Source organism: Alligator sinensis, unplaced genomic scaffold, assembly GCF_000455745.1.
Source record: "Alligator sinensis unplaced genomic scaffold, ASM45574v1 scaffold1046_1, whole genome shotgun sequence".
In the NCBI taxonomy this organism is placed as follows: Eukaryota; Metazoa; Chordata; order Crocodylia; family Alligatoridae; genus Alligator; species Alligator sinensis.
Window position 1 is genome coordinate 974,403 of NW_005842174.1, and position 26,852 is coordinate 1,001,254.

The 26,852-nt window shown below is 42.4% G+C and overlaps 1 protein-coding gene across 1 annotated transcript in view; it reads left to right on the forward strand.

The window, feature by feature from the left end:
• CDH4 (cadherin 4) overlaps window positions 1-26,852 on the forward strand; it is a 759,836-nt gene that overhangs the window by 615,588 nt on the left and 117,396 nt on the right. The window contains exons 8-9 of the mRNA XM_006025923.3: window positions 13,900-14,055; window positions 22,215-22,359. Coding sequence (XP_006025985.2) covers window positions 13,900-14,055; window positions 22,215-22,359 — 301 coding nt within the window. The remainder of the gene's footprint in view (window positions 1-13,899; window positions 14,056-22,214; window positions 22,360-26,852) is intronic.

Genomic DNA, 26,852 nt, shown 5'->3' on the forward strand with positions numbered 1-26,852 from the left:
ACTGTTGTTGTGTGATCACTGGTATCTGTAGGTCTGGTGCAGATTGTGAATGTACCGCTATTTAGGGTCAGGAGAGTTGACCACAGGTGACAAGCCACTGGGTATTACCAAAGTACAAGTCACACCAAGACAAATTATATCTCCGTCGTGAAGAAATTGTAGTGTCTGTTTAGTTTAGTCTTTTCCTGCGCCCATCCGGACTGTAATGCCAAGAGGAATGGTGTGTTAAAATGCCTGTTTATGGACCAGCCTTTTCTCACTCTTGTGATACACAGCTTAATTTTTAAACCTCTTGAGCCGTGTCCTTGGGTGGGGTCCACTTCTGCCTGAGGCCACTCAGTCCTCCAAGCTAAGGACCTCGGTCATGGGTTTCACTGATAACATTAACTCTCGTATGGGCAATAGTTCCCCTTTAAATTTGCTGTGTCAAGTGCTCCTATTTTTTTTGCACAGGATCTCTACCAAGCCAACCCTGAACTCTTGAGTTGGATCAGCTTTGTGATGTAGGCCTGTGAATGGGCTCATGTGAAAAGCCAACTAGGCAAAAAGCTCAACTTTCTTCTTTGGTTTTCCTTTAGTCCTAACTTTCCTGGCACTGACTCTGAGGCAAAAGGGGCTTGCAGGGAGGGCTCAGAGGAAGGACTGTGGGACTGAAACCTATGTCAGGAAATGAGCCCTTCATTAACTGATAAAAAAGGAAGGACCTGCTTTTGTGTTTTGTAAACCAATGACCGTCTTATCAGAAACAGAGTCCCTGCTTGCTAATAGCCCATTCATTTTGGTACTCTACATGATTGAGGTTGGACTATGGGGAGCTGCTCCATTATTTTCAGGAAAGATCCCAAAGCCAAACCTGCTGCGGGTTGGAAGATAACCCCCTTTACACCAGCTGACTAATTGGTGTGCTAGTAACTCCAGACAAGAGGCCTGCCTAGGAAGCTGGGTCCCATGGCTTCTGGCCTCAAGATTTCCGCCGTATGAAAAACACTTGTAACGTGCTGTGCGTCCTAGATTTTCTGGTCACGTTCTTTTCCAGCCCATTTCCCTTTCTCTCATATCATTTTGCAGTTTCCACAACGCGATGTGGTTTTTCAGTCCAAAAACAAATATGTTCCAAAACAAGAGGAGAAAAGTACACGTTGCTCAAGAAATTGCTGTCCAGTATCAATTAATGTTACACGTGGAGGGCCCATTAGCTTTGGCCAGTTCCTGTTGCAGTTACATTAGCTTTTTGACCTTCATAATAACAAGCGATAAAGGTTGCTTAATTAGCTAATTAGGAAGACCATGCGACAAATTACAGTTTACTGAATCTTGCCTGGGAAAGAAAAGGAGACCTGATGGCGTTGGCCTCTACTGACAGCTATTGCAGGTCCCTAATCCCCTCTCTAAACTTTGGCATCGCCCGATGTGTGTACAGAAAGTCCGTGTGCCATATGAGTCCTCCCTTGCATCTGCTTGGGTGATACAGTGTTGTGTAGAGATATCGAAGCTAGCTCTCAGCAAGCTAACTCCGGTACTGGAAGCAGTATGGTTGTGTTAGCATGGTTCATCACAAAGCCTAATTAGCCCTGCTGAGAAGCAGAGTTTATTAGCCCTGATGGTGCCACACACTAGATCCCTGCACAGCACTATATTGTGCTATATAGACATACCCTCAGTCCTACAGCATCCCGACAACTGAAACACAGCTGTTGTGCTGTTGTAAATGGTATCAGAACAAGGCTAGAAAGCAGCTGGTGCCCACTGCAGTTATAACTGCAGCTTTGCCAAGTCTTGCGGTCTTGTAATATCTCAGATGATTGTACTGGGAAAGGAGCTTTTCAATCACACATTGAAGTTTCCTTGTCTCTGCCTGATTTATACTTTCCCTTTCCCCTTTTGCATCTTCCCCTTCTTTTCCTCTATCAGACGCAAAGAAGACAAGCTAAACAACCAGTCCAGAAAAACCTTGGAGGGAAGGATACGAATGCAGAGAATCAATGCTTTTGATGAGCGTGGGGAGAGACCAGGGGAATCGGATCCATGTGGGCTCTTATTCATGAACTGAAACTGGCCTAAAGGGAGGCTGAGTTGGAGGATAGTTCTTTGGTGAACAGAGACTCACCGATGCCAAAAACCTGCCAAACATTGGAAGCTCAGAAGCCACCGCACAATTTAGTACATGTCATAGATTTCATAGACATTTGGGCTGGAAGGGACCCCAGAAGATCATCGAGTCCAGCCCCCCTGCCCCAGGGGCAGGAAGTCAGCTGGGGTCACAGGATCCCTTGTCCAGGTGATATGTCACCTGGTCATAGAAGGAGAAGAGATTGGTCAGGCAAGACCTACCTTCAACAAACCTGTCCTGGCAATGCCTCAAGAAGTTGCCTTCAGGCAGTTTGTCAAGACTGGTCTCTTTGATTTTCTCTAAGATCTTCCCGGGGATGGAGGTCAGGCTGATGGGCCTGTAGTTCCCAGGATCTACTTTCCTCCCTTTCTTGAAGATTGGCACCACATTGGCCTGCTTCCAATCTTGGGGTGCTTCACCTGAGTGCCACGAGTTCTCGAAGATCCGTGCCAGTGGCTGAGCTATGATGCTTGCCAGCTCCTTAAGTACCCTGGGGTGTAAGCTGTCTGGGCCAGCTGACTTGCAGGTGTCCAGCCTCTCAAGGTGTTCCTTCACATGGTCAACATTGATGTGGGGTAATAGTTCTCCCTCGCCCTGACCGTCCCATACCATATTGGGCAGGGCCATCTCTTGGGGAAAATTGTCTTAGCCAACCACTCAGATGGTCAGTGCAGGGGAAATGGATGTGTCCTGCTAAAAGGAGTGGGATGAAAAGGTCGGCTGACTTCCAGAGGTGTGTGAGGAACACCTCTATTTGCTAGAAAGCTGCAAAGAAATGTGGTAGTTGCTGTGTGGTTTTTCTCATAGTATTTTAGCATTTGGCAGGGTTGTGTTTCCTTTCACGCAAGCAGAGTCCATGAACCAGGCCTATAAATGGCTGCTTTGCAAACAAAGGCTGGTCTTGAACTAAATTCATGTATTTTGTCCTCCTCCAACATTAAGTTAAGCAAACTGAATATATCACCAGGATAGAAGAATTTCCAAGGGGGCGTAGGAGGATTGAACCAGGTGTAAGAACATATCGGACTGAAGAATAAAGCTTACCACAATGAGTCTCAAAATCGACCATGGGAATGTTAGTATTAGCCGAGCAATGGGTGTAGAGTCATTACATAAAAGAAGAAATCAGCAGCTTAACCCTGGTGGTGACAGCTGATCCCGCAGCACTGCGGCTATTTTTTGCACCCCCTCTCCCCAAAGTCGGCACCCAAATCTGGTGCCCTGGTCCCTCCCCCATCTTAGTTACAGTACTACCATTTAAAAGCAGTCAAAGTCTCTTCCCTATTTTCCAGTTTGTAGATTCTGCCTTCATGGGAACCTGAGAACCACACTTGATCTTGGCCATAATAATGGCTGAAGATCTGAGGGCTATTACCTCTCCGGCAGCTAATGAGAATTCTCCTTTAGCTTAACCATGGTAGAAGTTTCCTTTCAAATCCCAGGATTCCTCTTTTCAAGATGCGGCAAAGATAGACTCCTGAAGAGACAGCTGCAGCATTTATAGAGCATCTTTCTTTTGCATTTTTCTTTCTGTGAAGCACTGTGGGATCACTAGAAGGTATAATAACAGAGGACAGAAGTTAATAAATATTAACCTAGCCTAATTGGTTCTCTAAATTTGTCTCAATTTTTCTCCGTCCATTTGACTTTTGAACACGCTTACTGAAACCAAATGTGTTTAAAAGTCAATGTGCACTAGTATGATTGGAGCTGCAATGTTAGAAATCTGTCTTTTTACTGATTTGTAAAGAGATGGTGAAATTGTAGTTGAGAACGTTTACACAAATGACTCTTAAATGTGCCGCAGATTCAGGTTGTATTTTTTTCTAAATAAATCCTTAGTAGGGATTTTAATAAGCAGTAAGATGTAGCTGAATTAAAATATTTCCACTAAAATTAATGAGCCAAACTTGGAATGCTTAAATTGACTCTTAAGCGTGCTCATTTAAAGGATTTGAATATGTTTGCATTTCTTGATTTCCACAGAACATTTTGAATGCATGATAGAATATATCCTTCAATTATTTTTAATTTGGTCCTTGTAATGGGCAAAATAGCTAAGAGCTTAATAATAAAAGACTTTCATTGCTTAGCATTGACACTGCTCCGTGTGGCCATTAATAATTATAATGTATTTTATAAAGCAAAATATCAGGCAAAAGTGGCTACAGGTCATGTAAATACGAATGTTACATCTTAGTATTTTACATTCAGGTTTGGGGAATGAGGATTTTTTGGAGGTTTATCTTAAAAAGCCATCGTGGTAGATTAGTAGAACAGGCTGTAGAACTTATAAGCAGTGTTATTTTTCAGTTGTCTTTGCACTTGCAATTTGAAACCAAATATTAATAGGTTGTTTTGCTTTGCCTAGTTACATTGCTAGGTAGGAATATCATCCTAGGAATTGCACTATATACTTATCAACTAAGTTCTTGGGAGAAATCTTGACCTTGTACAACTCCAACTCATGTCAGTGGAGGTCCCTAAATTCTAAAGGGCTGAATGTAATTGTTTTATAGCGTTTAAGGCCAGGAGCAACCCTTTAATTCTCCAATTTGATCTCCTCTGCATCTTAGGGTGTTAAATTTCATCTAGAGCCCCAATATTGAACCAATTAGCTTTAGCTTGACTGGAGCGCGTAAGTCAGGAGTGGGCAAGATGCGGCCCATGGGCCAGATGCAGTCTGCCAGGCCATTTTCTCTGGCCCGCAGGGTCCCTAAAAAATTTAGAAACTTAATATTGATCTGCCCCTGGCTGCCCGTCATGTGGCCCTCGATGGCTTGCCAAAATTCAGTAAGCGGCCCTCCACCCAAAATAATTGCCTGCCCCTGGCATAAGTGTTCAGGAGAGTAACACTTATGTACAGGCAGAGAACAGGACAGAGTTACATGCTACCAGTGCTCAAGGCCTTTGCAACAGCAATGTATCAATTAGGTGACCTATGCCCAAAAGGTCCTAGCAGATGATCAAGACCCTATGCTGCAGAGAAAATCAAGATTCCCAAGCTGGGGAAAATTATCACTCAACCTCAAGAAGTTATAATTTAGAGATGATCCCTTACTTAGAAGACTGTACAAGTTGGGAATTGAAAGATGACCCTTCAGGCTATCTAGTTAGAGAGAGGCCAAGGATCTGCAGAGGTTGCCTACTGCTCCATAAAGTTTGTTGTTGTTAGTTCTTCTCATTCATGATATGCCTTTCTTTATTGAACCCAGTGATCACTAAATGGTGTCAGGAGTGGCAAATGAGAAAGAACTTGAAAGAATTTGAGATCCAAACTGTAAAAGAAGTTGGAAATGGGGGAAAAAGTAGAGCAACGCAGCCATGTGAAAAGACACGCTATTTAGTCTCCTGGACACTTATGTGCTTCAGTCTAAGTCGAACTAGTTGATTCAGTACCAAATCTCTGCAAGTGATTTTCCTGCACAGTTATAGTACAAGTAAAAGGCTAGTTAGTCATAGAAAATTTGGGTCTTCCACCTGCCCTTCTTATGTTGGGCAGCATAGCAGAAAACTGCAGGGCATTTAGACTAAGGTTTGAGTAGTACTTATCAGTCACAGGGACAGAAGAGAAAAATGATAAAGTCAAGTCCTCAATCTTATTGCCTGTTGTGGGGGAGGGAGCCCTGGCTATTTATAACACCTTTACCTTTGAAAAAGATCAGAATATGAAAATCAGGAGTAGTGCGTGCCAAAAAAGAATGAGACCCTTGAAAAAGACACTGATAAGTTTTTTTCATGAACTAACAATAGAACAAAGTATAGAGCAGCATGTTACTAAACGAAAGAGACTGAATAAGAATTGTGCTTCTGGGAACTTGACAGAATCTGAGCAGAGAGAGGATTATTTGTGGCACTGAAGACACTACATTACAAGAAAAGCTATTGCATGAGGGAGACTTGTCCCTAGAAAAGACTACCCAAATGTGCAGGGCAGCAGAAAGAGTGAAGGCCCAGGCTGCAGAGCTGAGTGCACCTAAAGGAAGCATGCAGTAGCCATGAATGAACGTGGCCAGAAAAAGCCACCATACAGCATGGAATTTCCCACTGGTAAGAAGCCACATGACTGTACAATTTTCCACTGGCAAGGGGAATGCACAGGGAGAGAGCAGATAAGCAGATGTGTACCAGGTGTGGAAAACAACATGGCCCCGCACTTTGTGCTGCATTTGGAAAGCTCTATTTTAATGTTAACAAGAGGAATAATGGGCACTTATACATGTGATGCATCTCTGCTCCAACGGGTGCTAATTAGTACACATCAGAGTAGACTTGATTAATCGAGTCTGCTGGAGTGTGCTCATTAGCATGCTCCAGCAGCCTCCACATCATGTGTATTCAGCATCCCCTTGTTTCAAAATGTCGGCTGGGGCGCTTTAACTAAAGCTCGTCAGATGAGCTTCCATTAAAGCGCCCCTGTCGCCATTCTGAAGCGCGGGACGCTGAATACATGTGACACTGTGGGCACTTTAACTAGATCAGCTCTCAGACGCCCCGTGTTGCCAGGGGCTGCAGATCCCAAGCACAAAAACCTCAAGTGCGCGCAGCTGAGAGAATATCAGAAGAGTTTTGTACAGATGCAGGAGAATCAAGCAAAATCCATGAAAGAGGCTAGATTTTGCCAGGGGAAGTACAAGGAACAACGGTTTCATTTAAATTGGACACAGGAACTGAGGTTAATATTTTACCGGAGCATCAATATAGAAAATTAAAATTTAAAATAAAAGTGAGTCCAACCAATCTCAGAATGACTGGCTATTCAGGAACTACAGCTGCCTATACACGTGTCAGGGTAAAGGAGGGGGGAGGGCATTTTAAGTAGAGCCGCTCACAGACAGCAGCTGTAATTAAAATGCCACAGTGTCACATGTACTCAGCGTCCCACATTTCAAATTGTAGTCAGGGCACTTTAACTAAAGCTTGTTCGACAAGGTTTAGGTAAAGCACCCTGCCACCATTTTGAAATGCAAGACACTGAATACACATGACACTGCAGCACACTAGAGTGTTCTAATTAAAACCCATCAGCAGACTCAATTAATCGAGTGTGCTCCAACCCGTTCTAATTAGACCACATCAGAGCACCCAAATATACCAGTGGAAAGGAGATGTATTGATAGCATCCAGTAGAAAAACAGAGTGTACAACCACCCATTCATTGTGTTACCTAGGTGGGTGACACCAACTTTAGGTCTGGCAGCTTGTGAGAATCTGAAGCAAGATAAGTGCGTGCTTGCAATATATGAAGACACAAAATCCATGATCATCTTCCTAGGGAGAAACTGACTGTTCCAAAATACAGGAAGCAACTGTGTCACTAAAAGGAGCAATGTCCCTATGGACACAAATGCAAATACTGTCATGCAGAAAGAGGATATCAGCCTCAGTGGGCTGTGGCTAATGAACTTTATGCTATGTGCTGCAGCACAGGTGCAAAAAGTACAAGACCTGTTAAAAGAGTCATTGTCAGGTTGCTTTGAGAAATAAGTGTTTTATGGTGGAGATAAAAGAGCCAAGATATCAAAAACAGATCCCACAAAAATCAGACTCTGCTGCCACAAAATGTCATGCTTTTTTGTGCATGCAAGCAACTTCCTTGCCCATGCAAGCACCTGATTGGTGGATGGCCATGCCAGCTTGTCTATGCCAGCAGTGCAGATTTTTGCATGTGTAGCTGATATAGTATATTCTATCCATGCACCATCATTGCACCTTTCTTTACAATGGGTTTCCTCTTGCCCTGTAGCAAAAAGCAACTATTCTGCAGCATTAACGTAAGTCCAAGTTGTATCATATTATATATATCATATTATATCATGACATACCATAGTCCATTGTTACTCCACTGAGTGAATTAAAGTTGTTGTATATCATTACATTGCATTGTGGGTTGCAGTATCAAGTGGCTGAGTCTGGTGTTCTCCAAAGGGCCAAGCATACAATCCTCAGCACCTCGCAGTTCTTGTTATCCCTCATCGTGCAGCAGCACGAGTAACCTTCAGAGAACAGCTATTCCAACTGTTGTCCTGTAGGGTGGAAAGGTTAGTAATTGTTAAATCCAAGGAAGGGATCAGGACCACTAAGAGAACAGGAAGATTATGATTAATAGGAGGAAAACAGAGTGATAAAGTCTGCTTCCTCAAGCAAGCCCTAAAATTGAAATCTCACCCTATAAAAAAAACCCTGCAGGAAGAACACAGCAGCACATTAAAGGCTGATGGAAGCTCATGACCCTAAAGATTTCCTCTAAAAAGTGAGATGAAGTCCTGTACCACAAACAGGCTACTTAGCATGCCAAGGAGAAGCCCATTAAGATACAATGTTACTGCAAACCACAAAATCAAATGTGACGACGGAACCGCAGAAGTTTTATATCAAGGTTACAACATACTTTTCCATGAACGTTGGCTGTAAAAATGACGAATTCTCCTTTTGCTTACGCGTCTGTGAAATCCTCCTGATCTCCAGTTATTCTGGATTTATGTCGGTGTATACGGGAGCAGAATAAGATGCTGGCCCTTTCCAATTATAAAGTGGGAAGTGATTTGAATGATTGTACTTTAGTTTAGATGGCTCAGCCAGGCTTCATGCACGGTGCAGTATAATTTATAATGCATCTCGTTAAGAGAGCAAAGCTGTCTGGTTAGGTAACGCAGTAGAGTGGGACTCCAGATGTGGCTTCATTTTTGGCCTCGGTCATGTCACTCAAGCTCTCTGTGCTTCAGTTGTCCATGTATAAAATGGTTCTCTACCTCACTGGAAAACTATGGAGACAACTTCACATCGCAGAACGATTTAATAGATATCATAGATTTTAGCGTTGAAGGGACCTATTAGATCATTGAGTCCAACCCCCTGCCCTGGGCAGGAAAGCGTACTGGGGTCACCGCAGCCAGGTGTTGGTCTAGTCTCCTCTTAAATAACTCCAAGGAAGGGGACAGCACCACCTCCCTTGGAAACATATTCCATATTTTGGCAAAATACGCAATATGGAGTATCCCCATGATGTGGGGGAGCCATATCACAACATATATCTATGGAACTGTACCGTCCTCAGTCTCAATCAAATGATCTCTCTATTTTTAATTACTGATATAATCATCAACCCAAAAAGCTAACTTCCCTCCTACGTATTTGTTGAGAGTGAAAGCCATCATATAATGAACAAATCCCTGTTAGAATGATCACCAAGCCTCATAAATTAACTTGCACATCTCTTAAGTATGCCTTTATACCTATTTGTGCAGTATCTAGCACAACCGGCCTTCAAAGCTCAGGGGGCTCGATGTTACAATAATAAAATTTGAAAATACATTAATAAATTTCAAGAAAACTAACCTTTCACCATCTGTTCTGTAAACCAAAAAATCTAGCATAATTCTCAGTTGCGTTATAAACTGAAAGGTAAGTGAATAAAATGCCTGTGTGTATTATTCACTCATACTATTATGATAAGAATGTGCTCTGGTTTTCTCATTTACCAGACATAAATCAAAGGAAAAGCTACTCTCTCCTGATCAAGTCAATTCCCCCAAAACAGAGAATTTCAACCCAATCTAGTAAATTCCCTGAAACAGTGATTTTTTTTGTTATGGTAAACTGGTTCAGTCATGGTTTCTACAAAATCAGTAGACTGTATTGTAGTCACGTAGCATTCTTATGTCCTAGCCCAGATTTGCTGAATTGTACCCTGGGAGTTACACAAATGAAGGCGTTTGGCCAAAATGTTACAGGATCACTTTAAAATACATTTTCTTCTTCAAAAACAATGTCATTAAGTGTGTTAAAATGGCAGGGTCTGATACCAAATAAATGTGCTTTTGCACGATGACATCTCACCGGTGATAACACATACTATGTTGCATTGTCACTGGTTTTGTGGCTTTCTCTGACAAATGCCGCTTCTCCTTATCTAATTTATCTGGAACCCCAAGTACCTTTGTTGTTGTGCTGGAAATGAAATGAAGTGCAGGTAAGTTGCCAACCACAGTACTGGGTTCATGGTGCACAACAAATAATGAGTCACTGCTGAGCGTTTGCAGCATTTATCCCGCTATCGTCCTTTGGCTCAATGCAGTATAATTATCTCATAGATTTTCTTACTACAGTTGGACAAACTCAGATGCATCTCGTGGTGTATTTCATCTCCTGGATCTGCAGTGATTTACATATGGACAGCTTAACCCTCATTAAATCTAATAAAAGAAATGCAGGGAATCCTTAAAGCATGCACTTTGTTGAATTGTACATCGCTTTCTGCAGAGCACGGAGAGGCTCTGCCTGTGTATGTCCTCAGAGTCAAACGTAGGAGCAAATATTCAAATCCAGCCACCTCCTCTCTGCCTCTCTCTTTCTCCGTACACGTATATGGGCACAATGTGGAGCAGGAAATAGATTTTTTTTTAAAACAACACAGCTCACCTCCTAAACTCCAGTTCACCTTATGATTTCTTCTGTTTTCATTCCCAGGTATGGGAGCTGTTTTCTGTTTAAAAGTCTGCATCCATTTCACAGCTGAAATCAAGCTGTCCTTTCTGATTCTTCCTGCTGCTGCTCTGTTTGGGCCCCACCGTGTTGGGCCCGTAGCTGTTAGGGTTCCCATGGAGTTGGGTATTTTCCTGCACTGTTTCTTTGACCTCTTTTGCACACATCCTGGTTACAGACAGTCTGTTAGCCCTTCACCGAAGTGGGACCTTATGGTCCAGCTGCCCTGTGCTCCTGAGCAGTGCAAACCCCTGCAAAGACACCCCAGTTCCTTACCCACATCTTGTTTCCTTTGTTCCATACTTGTAGGCACTCTGGTGTATAGTTTCTCTTTCAGGGATGTATAGCAGGCGCAGTATATACCACCCAGATTTTACAAAAGTTTCTGAGACAGTAACTCTTCAGAGAGCACAAGCAATGTGCAGATCTAGAGCATCTAGGTAGAAACAGTAAAACACCTGTATGCCCATCCCCTGCCTCAGTTTCCTTTCCTTACCCCTCCTGTGTTTCAGGGGTGGAGGTTGGAGCCGTGTTGGTCGAAGGACATAGGAAGACAAGATTCTTTGGGTAAACCTGATATCTTTTATTAGACCTACTCAAATACAGTTGGTCTATTTGAGTTGGTCTAATAAAAGATATTGGAGTTGGTCTAATAAAAGATATCGGATTTACCCAAAGTACCTTGTCATACCACTTCTGAGCATTTCTGAGACTTTCATCAGAGCCTTTTAGGGTGTCCAAGATGCCATACCTACCCATGGGTTCTCCTCTGAAACTCCTGCTCCAAGCCTCTAGGTCCTTTCGTTCTCCAGTTTGGTAATGTTCGATAGTCCACTCCCTGTTGATAAACCCTGTTAACGTGATTGTGTGCTCAGCCCAGAGGATATAATTAAAATTTAACAATTTCTTGTGTTTGTACTGTAGCTTCTTTCAGACAAGGCAGGTGAATGTGTCAGAGACCTTGCTTGCCCATGGCTGGCCATCTGCACGTTGAGGTGTTCACTGATGCATCAGTTCTGTGAAATTACAGAATCTATGCGTTGTACCCGAGACAGAGTCCCCAAACTATTATACATTTTGGTAGGGCACCTCCTGTTCTCCTTCCAGCCTTCTTAAGGAAAGAGTCACTAGCAATGCCTTTGAAAGGCTTTTAGACTTATCTTCATCCTGCTTTCTGTTGATAGGTCTATCTATGAGCATGGGTTTTTATTTATGAAAAGCATTTTTGCTAAAGGTTGAGCTTCTTGAATGGAGCTCCTTTCTGCAGCATTTCACCTATGTTCAATTCTAGACCGCTGCCCAGTGACCAGAGTGAAAGCTGGCCCCTTAAAATGTGCAATCTTGAAATCCAGGGTTCTGCAAGCCAAGTTGAAAGTTAGTTGTTTGCACCCAAAAATTCGCTAATGCAACTGGCTAGGTGCTTGTCGGGCACGGGTAAGTTGAGGGCACGTAGAAAATGTCCCTTGTACCTACTCTAAACTGTCATGCAAGTGTAACTCCAATCGGTTATTCTTGGTACTGGCAACCTGAATAAGCAGTGAATCCTGCAGGGGAGAGACTGATGAGCCTTCCCATCTTCACTCACCTTCAGTCCAGAAACATAGGTCCAAAAAGAAGCAATCCTGGTCATTTCTAGTGATAACTAAGATTAATAGCTGTTAAAGGTAGCAGGCTGCTACATGGAATCGGTCCACAGAAACAGGATGCAAACGAAGTAACGATTCTGGGCAAAGGCACAGCGAGGATACTCAGAGTTGCTTGTCTACGTTCTTTTATTATCGCACATCCAGCATCTTGTCGGACCTGAATCAGGAGACGAAAGTGGTACCGATAGGTTCTGCCTAAGAGGGTATCTGAATAGTAGCCCACCCCCTTCCCAAATTCCGTTCAATAAACCCACCCTCCTCTCCCCTGGAAAACCACCTCCCATCACCTAGAATAGGAATTCTTAATTTGTGCTTCCTGTGTACTGTATTAAAGTGCTCAGACTTTTCAGAGACTGCAGCTGCCATATCAAAGGCATTCAGCTACAAGATGGATTTCTATTATCTTCCCACTAATTTATGATATACAGAAAGCTGGAAGGGAAGAGAAGGGAAGGGAAGGAATATACACATGTCACCCCGATGCTCATCAGACACTTTGTGACAGTGAGGGAGTGGGGGCTTGTTTATTTGCACCTTGTTCCTTGCCTTTTCCTTCAGAAAAAGGCCTGATGTTACGGGAGCTTCTTTAACCGGCTGATCTGAAAATTAACTAGATTTAAGATTTAAAGAGATAGTCAAGGTTGCTAGGGTAACATCTGAGCCTACCGTTTTATTTTCTTGTCTACGTACTCAAAGTTCATGCAATGCTTCATGCCAGATTTGATTTGTTGTGTATTTCTCAAGGTGTGGGAGGAAGGGAAGGAGTGCGTTTCAAAAGCAATGCTTCAGTGCTTTTTCCCTTAAGAAATAATTCAGTGTAATGGTGGCATCTTGAAAGGCATCCTCAACTCTGCATTAACAAGCTAGCAAGCTTGTATGATGGGTGACATAATGACCTGGATATTCAGATTTCCAGCTGCATGTGTGGGTGCAAAGCTAGAATGCCTGAAAGTGCAAAACTAATGATTGTGCACCTGTGTTTTTGAGGCCCTGTCTTCAAATGTCTTGAACAGGATTTTTTTTAGAGGGTGGCCTTCCTGAAAGCTCAGTTTGCTTCGAGGTGATTCAAAGGCATCCCTAGTCATTTCATCACAATAAAGTGTGCATAAATTAGGCATAGAATTATATGTCTAATTTTAAAGGCGTTGTTGCTGATTGATAATGCATATTTTGATAATGCATATTTATATTAATAGTATTAGCACATAACTAATATTTACATTTGCTCTGAAAGATATAGACCTGTATGCCCAACTTGAGGTCCAAGCCAGGGTTTTCCAAGGAGCTTGGACCCCAGTTCCCTTAGACCACTTAAAAATCTCAGCCCTGGTTATTTGCTTACATCATTTAATCATTGCAGTTGGCTGTGCAAGTGAATAAATTGTGTGTGCAAATGCATGGAGTTCTGAGACTCAGGAAAAGCATCAGTCAGTTTTGTATTCTACTTTCCAGAGGGACATTTCTAAAGAAGTGGGGGCAAAATCTGTTCAAAATTCTTCGAATAGATGGGTTTATGTCCAAAATCTGCTTATACAACTCACCGAGTGAAGTTTACAGCAGGCTTGCAGGATCAGGCTCTTACTGTAAAACTATTTGAACAGTGATGCCGTGACTCTTTCTCCATAACTAAATGATTACTATCCTTAATATTTTATCCAGATTCGTTCTGATAAGGACAGTGAGATCCACATCAGATACAGCATCACTGGAGTAGGAGCCGACCAGCCTCCTATGGAAGTCTTCAGCATCGATCCCGTATCTGGCAGGATGTACGTCACCCGTCCGATGGACAGAGAAGAAAGGGCTTCCTACCATGTAAGCACATGATGCCATGTCTTTTCAAGCATTAGAAATGCTCTCTCCCTCCACAGTGCAGCTTTGTGGCTTGACTTCATGTGTGATTTCTTTTTGCTGAAAATTAGGACCAGGTTTACCTCTAAAATGACCAGAAGTAAGGAAAGGGAATGTAAGTATAGGACAGTTTCAGGTCTTGCTCCTCTCACTTTGCAGAGATTGGTGCTCTTCTCTGTGATAGAGATAAGTAAAGGCTGCATGGGTTTAATTAAAGGTAAGATATTGCTTCTGTATATTTAACCAGTGTATTTTTGTGTGTGTACATATGCATCTACATCAATTCCTGCTTTACCTTGGTTTCAGCTACTCTCATTAAATACACTGAATCACTGTAAAGTAGATTGACATGTGTACATGCCGTGTTACTACTTTACCTGAAATAGTGCAGCAGTTCACCTTTAATTGAGGCATTGCAACTTTGTCTATAGGCCAAGCCTAAAACACTATGAGTCACCAAGAGCAATGTTAACATGACCTGGGAAGTTACTGATTGAGCAGTTACTACTCTGGGAAAACATGCAATGATTATTCTTGTCATTTCTCATTATCGCTCCTAGCAAGGTGCTCAGAGAGTAAGATGGAACTGCCATATAAGTTATTAAGTGTTCAAATCAGTGATTCCTAACCAGAGGACTGCAGCACCCAGAGGGTACCTTGAAATCCGTTCAAGGGTGACATGCAATGGTAGCACTGCTAGGTGTGCAAATGTGGTTCACGTGATATATACCCAGAGATTTCATAGTGTTCAAACATTCTCACCTGCCGTGGTCTTTCAGAGTTGTTTGCAACAAAAGAAGGCCTCGGTTATTTTTCTGTAGTCAGAAAACCAGTGAAGAGGAAGAGCTGGCATTTTGCAAGGGGTGCCTCAAGTCTAACAAGGACTGCCTTGAGTCTAAACAGATTGAGACCCGCTGGTTGAGACGGATCAATATTAAAGGCAAGGGGATTCTTTAATATGAGTAGCACGGAGAGGTTTCATAGACTTCCCTGACTCTCAAAATGCTCCACCTGCTAGGCAATGATCAGGCATTGTGTTTTAACCTGCATCACAGTTAGAGTCACTTCACTGCAAATTTAACCGCCTGGTAAATAAAGTCAAAGGAATTGCTAAAAACGGTATTGTGCCTCACACGATAGCCCTGCAAAATTTTGCTGCTACCTGCATCAATGCACTAGCTCTTCTCCACAGCCGCTACACAAGGCTGTTTCATACATTGCTTTGTACCGGCATTAGACACCTCTACTGGCATCATAATAGCCATTCCTGGGGATGCTGTAATGTCAGTGCAATGGTATGGGTCACTTCCACTGACATCATATTCCTAACTGCTCTGTCGGAGATGCACACGCTGTCAGCTCTATCAGGTATCTAGTTAACCATGTTGACACTGCTTCTGGACTGGGGTAGAAGGATAAAGAAAATAGATTACCTCTTTAGTTGGATGGAAAAAGAGATTTCCCCTGGGTAAAAGAGAATCCGAAGGAAAATTATTTTATCCTCTGTGAACAAGAACAATTATTTTGTCTGGTGTGCCCAGGAAAATATGAAGAGAAATTATTTTCAAAAAGGAATATTTGAGAGAGTCTGTGTTGCTTCAGTTTTGTCGATACCGTTTCAACACTGCCAGGTCATTATGAGCGCGGAGTTGATATAATTCACAAGCTAACACCTTTGATGGAGCCATTATGATGTCTAGTATTAGATACTCTCAGCCAAAAAAAAATGACTTTGTCGCCCATAATAATGACTTATGTGACCCATACTCCTTAATAACAAATTTACCCTATTAGCTCTACTGCATTACAGAAGTTTCAGGAAAGCTTGAAAAAGGCTGTGCAGAGGAGGCTTGTACTTCTTCCTCTTCTCCCTCTGCCTTCCAAAAAGCCCTCACACTTTGAATTTCTAGCAAACTTAACCAAATACAGGCACATTTTAAAATGCGGGTTCTTTTCTGTGCAGTTTATAACGGGTTTATAGAGTATTATTGAATGCTGCTAGCACATTAAAAACAAGCAGAGTATGTACTCTAACGGAGTGCAAGCTTGTCAGTGAGCGGTGTTGCTAACAATTGCGCAGTCAGAGTTATAAACCATCTTTGACCCGTTGAACTCTATAGCAATTCATTAATGATTTATTAAACCATCAATTATTTATTAACGCCTTGCCAGCCATTTATGAATGCAACATACCTAAAGCAGCGATCCAAAATACAGTGGTGAAGCCAGGGTTTTCTCATTATAGAAAAACTGAACAGGCTCTAGGAGTTTCTGTGCTTGCCTTTTAATGCTCCACGTTAGAAAGACACTTGTCTGGTAAAACCCGCCTTTCTTTCTTGAGCTGAAACAGATCCACTTTTAATTATTTTGGCAGTTCTGAAGCAGAACTCTCTCATCAGCTTGCTTAATCTTTCTTTAACTTTAGAGAGGATGGATTACCCTGGCTTCTTCATTATCTTTGTTACACATATGTCTTTTTGTCTACACGGCAGAACAGAGGTACGGTTGTAGCACATGCCAGCATATCTCTCTAGTTCATCACTCGCTAATAGGTGTAATGGTAGCACTGAAAAGGCTGTAGCATGGCTTTTAGCATTTGCTCACAACCAGCAGGATTTTGCACATGTGCTCTGGCTCTCAGAGTACGCTGTGCGTGTCTACACATTCATTAATGCATCATAGTTACGGCACATTAAGTTCAGTACTTGGATAACCAAGTAGTAAATCGGTGCGCAGTAACTTGCACTACTGCGCAGTAGTGCTGGCGCACAAGTTTTTAGTGACACTTACTGCGCAGTAGCTTAATACTACTGTGCAATGGCGTATTAGCATGGATTTTGCCCGGCAGGCTACCCTGCCGTATTATTAATATACTGCACAGTTAGCGTCTCGTGTAGACGCACCCATTGTTGCCCATTCTGCTATATCTTCATTCACATCCTTATCTGTGCTACCTTGCTTAACCTGGTACAGGTAGGTAGCACATCACAACCACACCTTCATGTTCCTATGTAAATATGACCTATTTTAATTACTGCCGAGTACGGTTCAGGAGGTAGCAGTATCTAACATGGATTGTTTCTCCGGATCCTGGTCATTTATTTCCCACCAGCCATGCTGTTGTAAATCATGGCTCTTCAGCTTGTCTTGGTGAATAGATCACTGATGCCTGACGTTTCTTTGAGCATTTCAAACACTAGAACCTCCAACTGACATGCGTTTAGGCCTTACAATAGGTAGAAAAGGGCAAATCTGGGGTTTCTCAATATATTTTCAAGCATTTATATCAAAACACAAGCCCCATCAATGTCCAACATAAATGATTACTATAGGTGAAGGTTGTAGCCGTGTTGGTCTAAGGCTATAAGCAGACAAGGTTCTTTGGGTAAATCTGATATCTTTTAAAGATCTTTAAAAAGATATCAGATTTACCCAAAGAACCTTGTCTCCAAGTGGTTACTATATAATTCGATCAAAAAGTATGGAAATGTGGGATGTCTGCATTTTCCAATTTAAGGACTCAAGACCAGTTCAAGGAGCGGTGTTGCAGGACAGCGATGTTCCTGATGTCCCCATGTGTAGTATTCCTCAAGCAGCAGGTGGTTCCTTGAGTCATCCTCCCATCTCTCTATATCCGTGCAGCGACCACTCAAACAGCAGTCTGCTTATCCAAGCTTAACTTTCATAGTCAGATGACTTTGATATTCAAGAGGAAAGGATTTTTTTTTGGAGTGATATCTTTTTGGACCAACTGCATGGTTAAAATAAAGTTAGACCAGCTTTCAAATGCAAGACATTCTTCATCAGGTATTCAGTTAACACCTGAGAGCTGATTTTTAAATCAAGCCTGACACACTACCCATGAGAAGTTGTATGCTTTCATTCTGAGGATATACTCTGAAATGGCTAGACCAGGAAAGGCTGGTTGCAAGATGAGCAGGAATTATTCACAGTGAGTAAGAGATAAAAAGACAATTGGAAACAACGAATGTGAACCAGAGAATCCAGCATTAATTCCAGTAGTTTGAACCAAAAAAGTTACCAGCTCTATCCTTTATGACTTCTGGACTTGAAGGGGACTTCTGGGCCATCAAGTCCGGCCCTCCATGCTCACAGACCACCATTAATCCAAAGATTCCTAAAAATCATCCACCCCACACCCTAGACCCAATTATAAGGTATAAATCCAAGAAGCCAGGAGAGTCCTACAACATGCCACAGGTAAAAGCAGGAGATGATGGCACTGCCAATGCCCTGATCAAGACATTTCATCACAATAAAGTATGCATAAATTAGGCATAGCATTGTATATCTAATTTTAAAGGCATTGCTGCTGATTGATAATGCATATTTATATTAACAGTATTAGTACATAAGTAATATTTACATTTAACACAATTCACGGTGTTGACTTTGAGTAACTACCTTGTGATATCACCTTCCTCCTGTGTAATCCGTAATCCTGATACTGAATCATTTGTATGCCAACAGGTATGTTTACACTGGAAATTGTCTGCAGAAAAACCTCAGACACATATGGGGATGGCTGCTAAGTATGTTAATGAAGATCGTCATAATTTTAAAAATATTTCTTAAAGGATACCAGACCCCCTCTTTGGCTGGTGTAAAGTGGAACTGTCTCTTTTCCACCAGCTAATGTTTGACCTACTTTTGGTCTACACATTTAGGAACCCGATTTAAAAAATGGTTTTATTGCAGCATTTTCCACTGCTCCTAGTTATTTCTCCGCTAACCTGCAGCCAAGACCATGCTCTCCACCATCTTCAATATAAAAATCTCAACCTTAAGAAATGCTTACTAAATCAATCAGTCAAAAAGCATGGAAATGTGGGATGTCTGCATTTCCCAATGTAAGGACTCAAGACTAGTTCAAGGAGCAGCATTGCAAGACGGAGGAAATAGCTTATCCCTGGTGTCCCTATATGTAGCAGTCCTCAAAGCAGCAGAGGGTCCCTTGAGTTATCCTCCCTTCTCTCTATATCCCCGCTTAACTTCCCCAGGGAGAAATAATACACTGTGGGTGATGACAGTGTGAGCTCCAACCCCACAGCCTGTTGTGCGGGAACATGAGAGCAAGCCAAACCAATAGACCTCCCCCCTAAAAAAGGCAAGAAAAGAAAAACCAGAAAATACAAGGAAAAATAGAAGACCAAGGGAAAGAAGTAATAAGGAGCAAGGGAGAAAAAATGGGCCAAAAGGAAAGACCTGAGTGCTGGACCAGGAGATGATAGAAGAAGAACTTTTTAAGGGCTCTCAGCCGTTAATACAGTCCAGCAAGAAAAAGTGAGGATGCTGTTGTGCTGTGCTGGGGAGTGCATGATAAATGGAAACATGCTCCTTATCCCATTCAGTTCATCCAGGCACAAGCCGCAGTTCAGATGTGCTTCCTTTCAAACACCACTCTCCCCTTCATAATTCAAGCATGAGGATCTAACGCTGATGTTAGCCAGAGAGCTCAGGGCTAACACTGCAGGTTTAGCAAGATTGCTACTCGTACTTATTGAATTTTTTTTTTTTTCTTGAGCAAAACCTCTGCATATGTACATTGCCTCGGTGAGTGTGGCAAGAAGATAGACTTGCAGCGGTGAGAAATTACTTACTCCTGGAGATTTCAAACAAGAGCTATCAAATGTAATTAAAAGTTTCGGGGGATGGGAGTCAGATCTGTAAGAGAAAGATATTGGCTTTACACTCTGCTTTATCTCTGAATGAAGCCATTTCCGCTCCTGGAAATACAGCAAGAAGGAGCCCAGCGCTGCTTCAGTTTGAAGATAATAACTTTAATTTTAGCTCCGAATTACTTTTTTTCAAAGACAATCTGACCTTTGACTTGTAAAGTTATTGAATTGCTACATCTGACACGATGAAGGATAGCTCGACTGACACAAGTCAAAGCAGTTTATACGCAGGCATGAAATGCAGATATTAAGAGCATTAAGAGTCGTGAAATACAAATGCTACGTTCCATATTAAACACGGAGCCTGCTTTTTCAGGATATTTTTAAAAAATGGAATTTTTAACCTCTTTTTACGTTTTTTCCCCCCCTACCGTTAGATTCCTCCTGGCTCTTTGCTCTCTTCCCTAGTTCAAAAGTTAATCCAGCCTATCATAATACAACGTAGCTCTTTTTGTCAAGCCTTGGTCTTCTTAACCTACATGAAGAGGTAGAAATCCCATCAATTGCAGGCATGGCGAAAGGAAAAAGTAGAAGCCAGTACTAAGACTATTACCACATTCACTTGCTGTGCACACTTTCTTTGGCACATTGGGTCTGAATTTTTGCAATGCTGAGCATCCACAACTCCAATTGAAGGTGTCAGTAGGGACTGGAAGTGCTCATTACCTCTGAAAAGCTAGGCCATTATACTTTAGCAGTCTTGCAGGGAAGAGCATGCTAACAGGTGGTGTATAATGTGAGGACTGCAATAAGGGCCAGTTAGGTAAGCCTACCTGTTGATCCAGTGTTGAAGTGACAGCCTTATTTTTTTAGGCAGTTTTTTTTTCACCGAGCTACTTTTATCTGGAGCTTTCATTCCTCGTTCATCCGCCTTTCAGAACTCAGCGCCGGGTTTGAACACGGCCCCGATTTTAATGTCGCCGCGGCAGGTCAGCAACGTTCACTGGTGCTGAAACGAAGAGAGGGTGACAAAACCAATCTGCAGAGCTCTCAGAGAGCCAGATGTCCCTCCATCGCCCGGCACGGATCAGACAAGACTCCCATCATCCGCCTTCCTTCCTGGCCAACATCAACAAATGCATTCTGCGTGCACCCCATTTAGGGCAGCCATCTGTTCCTTATAACGAGGAAGCTTTTCATTTTTTTTTCCCCCTCACCTGCTTACTGATTGTTGCAGACTATTGTTGATTGCTTTATTTTATTAATTACTCATTTTGACATGCTGTATCTGTTCCTTTTACCCTGCAAACAGATGCTCTTGGTTTTTCAGCATTATTTCTGATGGTTGTTCCTCATCAGGTAGAGCCCCAGGGCCTTTTGAACTGAGCACTCAGCAGTACGCTGCCGGGTATTGTAACATTGCATCGGTGATGTCGTAGCGAAGGCTGAGGAAGGTGTTTTATTCTTTACTGTATATGGGGTCCCTGCCCTCGGAAAAAAATCTCCTGTTGGGCAGGGGCGGTCTTTTGGTTTTGTGCCTGTATGGAGCCTGGTCGTGTGGTAATACCAATAATAGATGAGACTGTCAACGATTATAAGATCCCATCGGTCTGTAATTGCTACATGTGTTTTGTGGCCACAGGGTGCTTTGGGATTCTGCGTTAAATCCCTGGTGGTCTTAGAGAAATAAACTCATGCCCTAACTTCAGTTAGTAGCAGGCAAAACTTAATCTGAGCAGATTGCCACATTAAGTGTCTTATTTTAAAACATACTTAAATATAATGATCTGTTAGCAGCAAGGAAAACAAAGTCTCTAAGCCAGAATGATATTGTTTCTATTGACTTTTATTTTAAAATTATTTTAGTCTTGTGTCCTGTTGTGAACTAATGTGTATCCTGCATAGCTTAGATGAAAAACAAATGTCTGCTTTCTGCTGGGAATACTAATGTTGAGAGCGGTGGTGCCCAAACTTTTGGCCCCTTGGGCCAGATGAACAGCGCAGGGTTGTTCTAGGGGCTTGATCCAGCCCTACATGCCATATTGCACCCGCAGCCCTGATTCTGCATGTTGGATTGAGTCTCTTGCCACAGCCCTGACCCCTCGCCCATGCATACTGGATCATACTGGACCGCCCCAGCCCCAGCCCTACACATGCTGGATTGGGTCTACTACCCCAGCTCTGCACATTCAAGCCAGATCCGACTCATGGGGCCATGTCGTCTGGCTCATAGAGCTTGAAAATTTGGCAATGGAGGAGCAGTGGCTGCATTAATTGCCTTCACTCTCCTGCTGCCAAATTGCTGGACCCTCGAGGAGCCCCCACAAGCTGAATCTGTCCTGTGGGCTGGGGGCTGAGCACTCCTGATCTAGAGAGAACAATTTGTGATAAAGATATAAGCTTAGAAGTCAACACTAGCAAAATACTGTCTTCCATTTAGACCATACTGTGCTGATGACATGTTTCCATTGTGTTTATTTCCAGCTCAGGGCTCATGCAGTCGATATGAATGGAAACAAGGTGGAGAACCCCATTGACCTCTACATCTATGTGATTGATATGAATGACAACAGACCTGAGTTTATAAACCAAGTCTATAATGGATCTGTTGATGAAGGATCTAAACCAGGTAGAGTTGGAAAAGTTCTTAGAGTTGCCACAAGTCTTCAGATATAAAGCTGATTTGGTTGCTTTGACCAGCTGTTCAATAAGTCGTATTAGCATTGAGGGATTTGCGGGGTTTCTTGTCTCCTTTTTCCTTTTCTTTCTTTTTTTTACTAAATGCTATAGAAAATTAGAATGATTTAGCTTAGCTGGCACATACTTTGAAAGAGAGGAGGGGCAGAATTAGATTCAATTTGTCTTGTATGTTTGGAAGATTTATTTGCAAATGCAACTGCTGATGTTCTGTAACTTAAGTCCTAATACTTTGCCCCTCATCTTTGCTGTATTTACAGTGTCCTACAAGGGTAGGTACACTTTTACCGAATCCTGTTACAGAAGCAAACCCTGCGATGATCTCTGTTTTTGGCACAGTGCTCAAAACACTTTATCTGACTGCCAGCTAACACAGTCCTTTGAAAACTCAGTATTTAGCATCCATCTTGACTCCAGCAAAATCTATCCCAGGATGAGAAGAAACTCATTTTGGCCCTGATCCATTGTAGTGCACTGAAAGATGCCTATTGGGTCTTTCTCAGGGACAGACGTTCAAAAAGCCTGCGCCTCAATTGATTCAGTTCAGGGGAGGGGCCGGTCAGCCCTGCCATGGAGCTGAGAGCCCCGTTTAGCCCAGAGAGCATGCTGGGATGCTGGGGGAGTCTGGTTTAACTTAAACTAGGAAGGGGTCTGGGACAGCCATTGCATAAACCGGTTTAACCCAAATCAGTTAAGTCTGATGCTACAGTCAAACAGGTTTCTCTCAAACCAGTTGCAGCCATTTTCAAACCGGTTTAGGTGCGCTGTTCTGTTACGGGTTTCATCACTTAAACCAGTTTGCGTAATGTCTGTCTCTAGCCTTACAGTCAGCTTTGTGTTTTTTTCCCTTGGCATGAATTAGGCAAAAACCTAAAACCAGATTTTCAAAATATCTAAATGCTGGGGTGCCTAATTTATACATACAATTCAGGTAATTACTTACATTTTAGCCCATCTGTGTTTTTGGGAAAAAAGTATTCTTTTTAAGATTCTCCTTCCAAAAAGATTGATGATTTATTATGTAGGCGTAGATAAGTGGCCAGTTTACCGTACGGCAAGGGATCTGCCTTTGTTTGTGCTGAATATAATTAAGATGGCTGCATTTATTATTTAATTAAAGAGTGAGACTGTATTGTAAAAACTGTTGTTGGTATTTTTAGGTAAATGCTGTAAAATTGAAACTTCCTAAAGTCTTAACAAGCTTTTTTTTTTTTTTGCTTTTTTTTTTTGTGGCTAGGATAAATTTATCTTCAGTTGTTTACCAGGTAGAGGGGTTAAACATCACATGACATTTGGGTTGGTGTCAGCAAACATTTATCATGACTTCTCTGCTGCCTGCGGTAGTTGTCATAGAAAAATCTCCAGAGGCCACTATTTTTAACAAGGTGAATTGCAATCCTGATTGATTGTCTTTCAGAATTGTGAGGAATGGGCTGTAGCAGTGACATGTCATGGGGACAAAGTATGACATTATTTCTCGAGGAAAACACATAACGCCGTTTCTCTCCTGGTGTGTTTTGGGTAGAGATGCACCAAGCTTCAAAGTCCTGAACCAGAGTCGGCTCGTCGGCACTGGCATGTGAAGACATTGAATTGATCGTTCTAATGACCCTTTCTTTCAGAGCCAGTTTTTTCCACCCTCCTGTTATATTAAGGCCATGCTGGGACTTCCACAGGCAAGTTATCAAGGTCTGGGGTGTAGCTTGATGCACGGCATTTCCATAACAAATCAAATTTCCTACATCTTCTTCTAAAACAAATCAATATTGAAAGTGTTCCCAAATGTTAAACTAGCCCTGCTCATTAGGATGATAGAAGCAGTAAATTGCAACCCCTTCTTGTCTAAAATCCAGATAAGCCTTTAAGCTATTAAATGAGAATAGGATACCTTTGACTACAAAATACTTGTGCCTCTGCTTATACCAGTCGTTTTTGGTATTCTACATCCCAGACTACAGCGCCTGCCTTTAAGGCAGATAGGTAGAAAGCAATCTGTTTTATTCAAAAGCAATTACATTTGCCTTTGATGTATTTGTTTTTTCCCCCTTTCTTGTTTAATCGGTATTCTTTTAAAGGTTTATATTAGTATTGAATTTCCATTCCTTGCCTTTGTAGACTCCCCTGGGAACATGGAAATCTGAGGCCCTTATTCCGTGTACCTGGCAATAATTATAATCTTATGTCTTTGAGAAAATAATAGAGAGGTTATACAGTTAGTTTGTATTTCCAGTGCACTTGTCACGTTCCGTAAATTAATACGCCGCTGTTTTGTAGGGAGGCAAATGTAGCCAAAATGAAGTACACAGCTTATTTAGCTAAAGATGAAGCTCCCAGAGATATGTAAGCATCCTCCTTAATTCAAGTTAAATCAGGAAATTATGGTCATCAGAGGTACCGTGTTAAGACTTTGTAGAACGAGGAAAAAAATACCGCAGGCAGGATTCATAATTATTCAGCACGATGATCAACAAATGAAAGGTATGGTATGTATTCTTACAGGAAAGGCATGGCAAAATGTATTCAGTATTGATTCACCAGTACAGTACATATATTACACAGTTTTGCTTCAAGCAGGCTAAGCAAGTCTTATGAGATGGAGTAGATCAGCACTCATTTCCTAGAAAAGGCCCTTTTCAGCACCATTGAGCTTTGCCTCAGGACTTGGAAAGTTCTTCCCTGACTCCTACACAATTGCTGCTTCTCGTACCATCCTTATGCCCACATACGGGGTCATTATTGAAAAGCCAATATTTACTTAGTTACTGCAGGATGTGGAATGCCACCGATATTTTCATCTGCACGGATTAGAAAGTCACTCGACTATATGCAGTAAATGCTGACTTTAATGGCAACCGCTATAATCAGCCAAAGTTCCTTTGAAGTCAGTAGGAGTTTTTCCCAGATAAAAACAGTCAGGAGCTCAAGATCTAGCCCATGTAAATCTCCCAGAGTAAGATCATCAAATATACGCCGCTGAGCAGTGCACGATGACCTTGGCATATAGGGGAAAGCCCCAGTAAGACTGATTAACAGGATCAATAGAGCAGATCACCTTTGAAGTGAACAACAAAGTGCTCTCCTGTGCCATTACAGCACATTGCTGAGAAAGGAGCAGAGAGAAGCAGTAACCCGGGGGTTGCTCCAAAAGCAGTTTTGCCTCAAGGAGAAGGAGCAGCACAAGAATTGCTTAAATGTAGCATGCTCTCTTCTCGGGCACAAACCAGCTCCATCTGGTAAGGAGTGAGCACTGGGCTTCCTTCCTGCCCCCTGAGTTCAGCAAGAAAGAGCGTTCCCTACGGTGGGTAGAGCCCTGGACCTGCAAAGCCTGCTTGGCCTGTGCAATGAGTAGAGAGAGGTCCCGTCAAAATGCAGGCCGCAGAATTGTGCGTCAAAAGATGACACCGTGATTCACGGGAATGCAAACAAGTGGATGAACGTGGGTGATGCTATGCTGCGTGTGATATAGGTAGCTTGCTCTGCCCGGACATCTCGAGCATCCCAGATTGAAAACAGATGCGCCTCCTGCAGAGATAAAAAATAGTATCCCGCAACCGTCTTGGCTGTGCATTTCACGTGGCGGGAGCCAGGAGAATCGGTGCAGAAAGGTGCAGAGGCTCGTTCAAAGATGGTCCGATCTCCTTCTGGGTGAGAGGGCCTTAATGAACCCAAGAGGCCGATCGAGGTCCCAACAAACACGCTCTCTGAGCTGTGTAAATCACCCTGGGAATAAAACCTCGACAGGAACGCAGACCTCAGCTTCATGTATTTTTAATTAAGGTCTGTTGTTGTGAAGTGAGAGTCTGATCTCCTTCAGGTGAATAGTTCTTCGTGCCGTGAATTTAGTCTGATTGAAATCAATGAAACTCATCCTTATGGAATAAGGTACCGCTCGCAGTGACTCTAGGTGCCGTAACGTGGCTCTTGCGCAGCGTCGAAGCGTACAATAGATTGAATTATATCTCTTTTCCTTTTTTATGTGCTCTCAGGAATGCATTCTTCCTAGCTCTGTCAGGTTTATTTAGTCTAAGGTGGCGCCAGTGGACCATTTCGTTTTTAAAATGCGGGCCCTTCCAAACAAATGCAGAACATGAATAGTGATGTATGACTCTCTTTTACTGATGGGTCCAGCTTTTTACCCCTCCCTTCGTTGTCTTGATTTAATGTAACACTATTTGAAAGTGTATCTTAAAAGGCCATGTTTTACTGGTATTGAATAATGTTCTGCTTCTTTGAACTTTGCCTCTATAGGAAGAACACAGCTAAGATTTAAAAATGCAGCTGCAAGCGAGAGCCGAAATTCCCCTGGTCCCTCTGGCAGCCTTAATCAGCAAAGTTCTCATAACTGGAGAACTTTCCTTGCAAGCACCGATAAAGCGGGATGGATACCACAGCTTCCTTTCTGAATGCAGTAAATGCTGCAGGAAT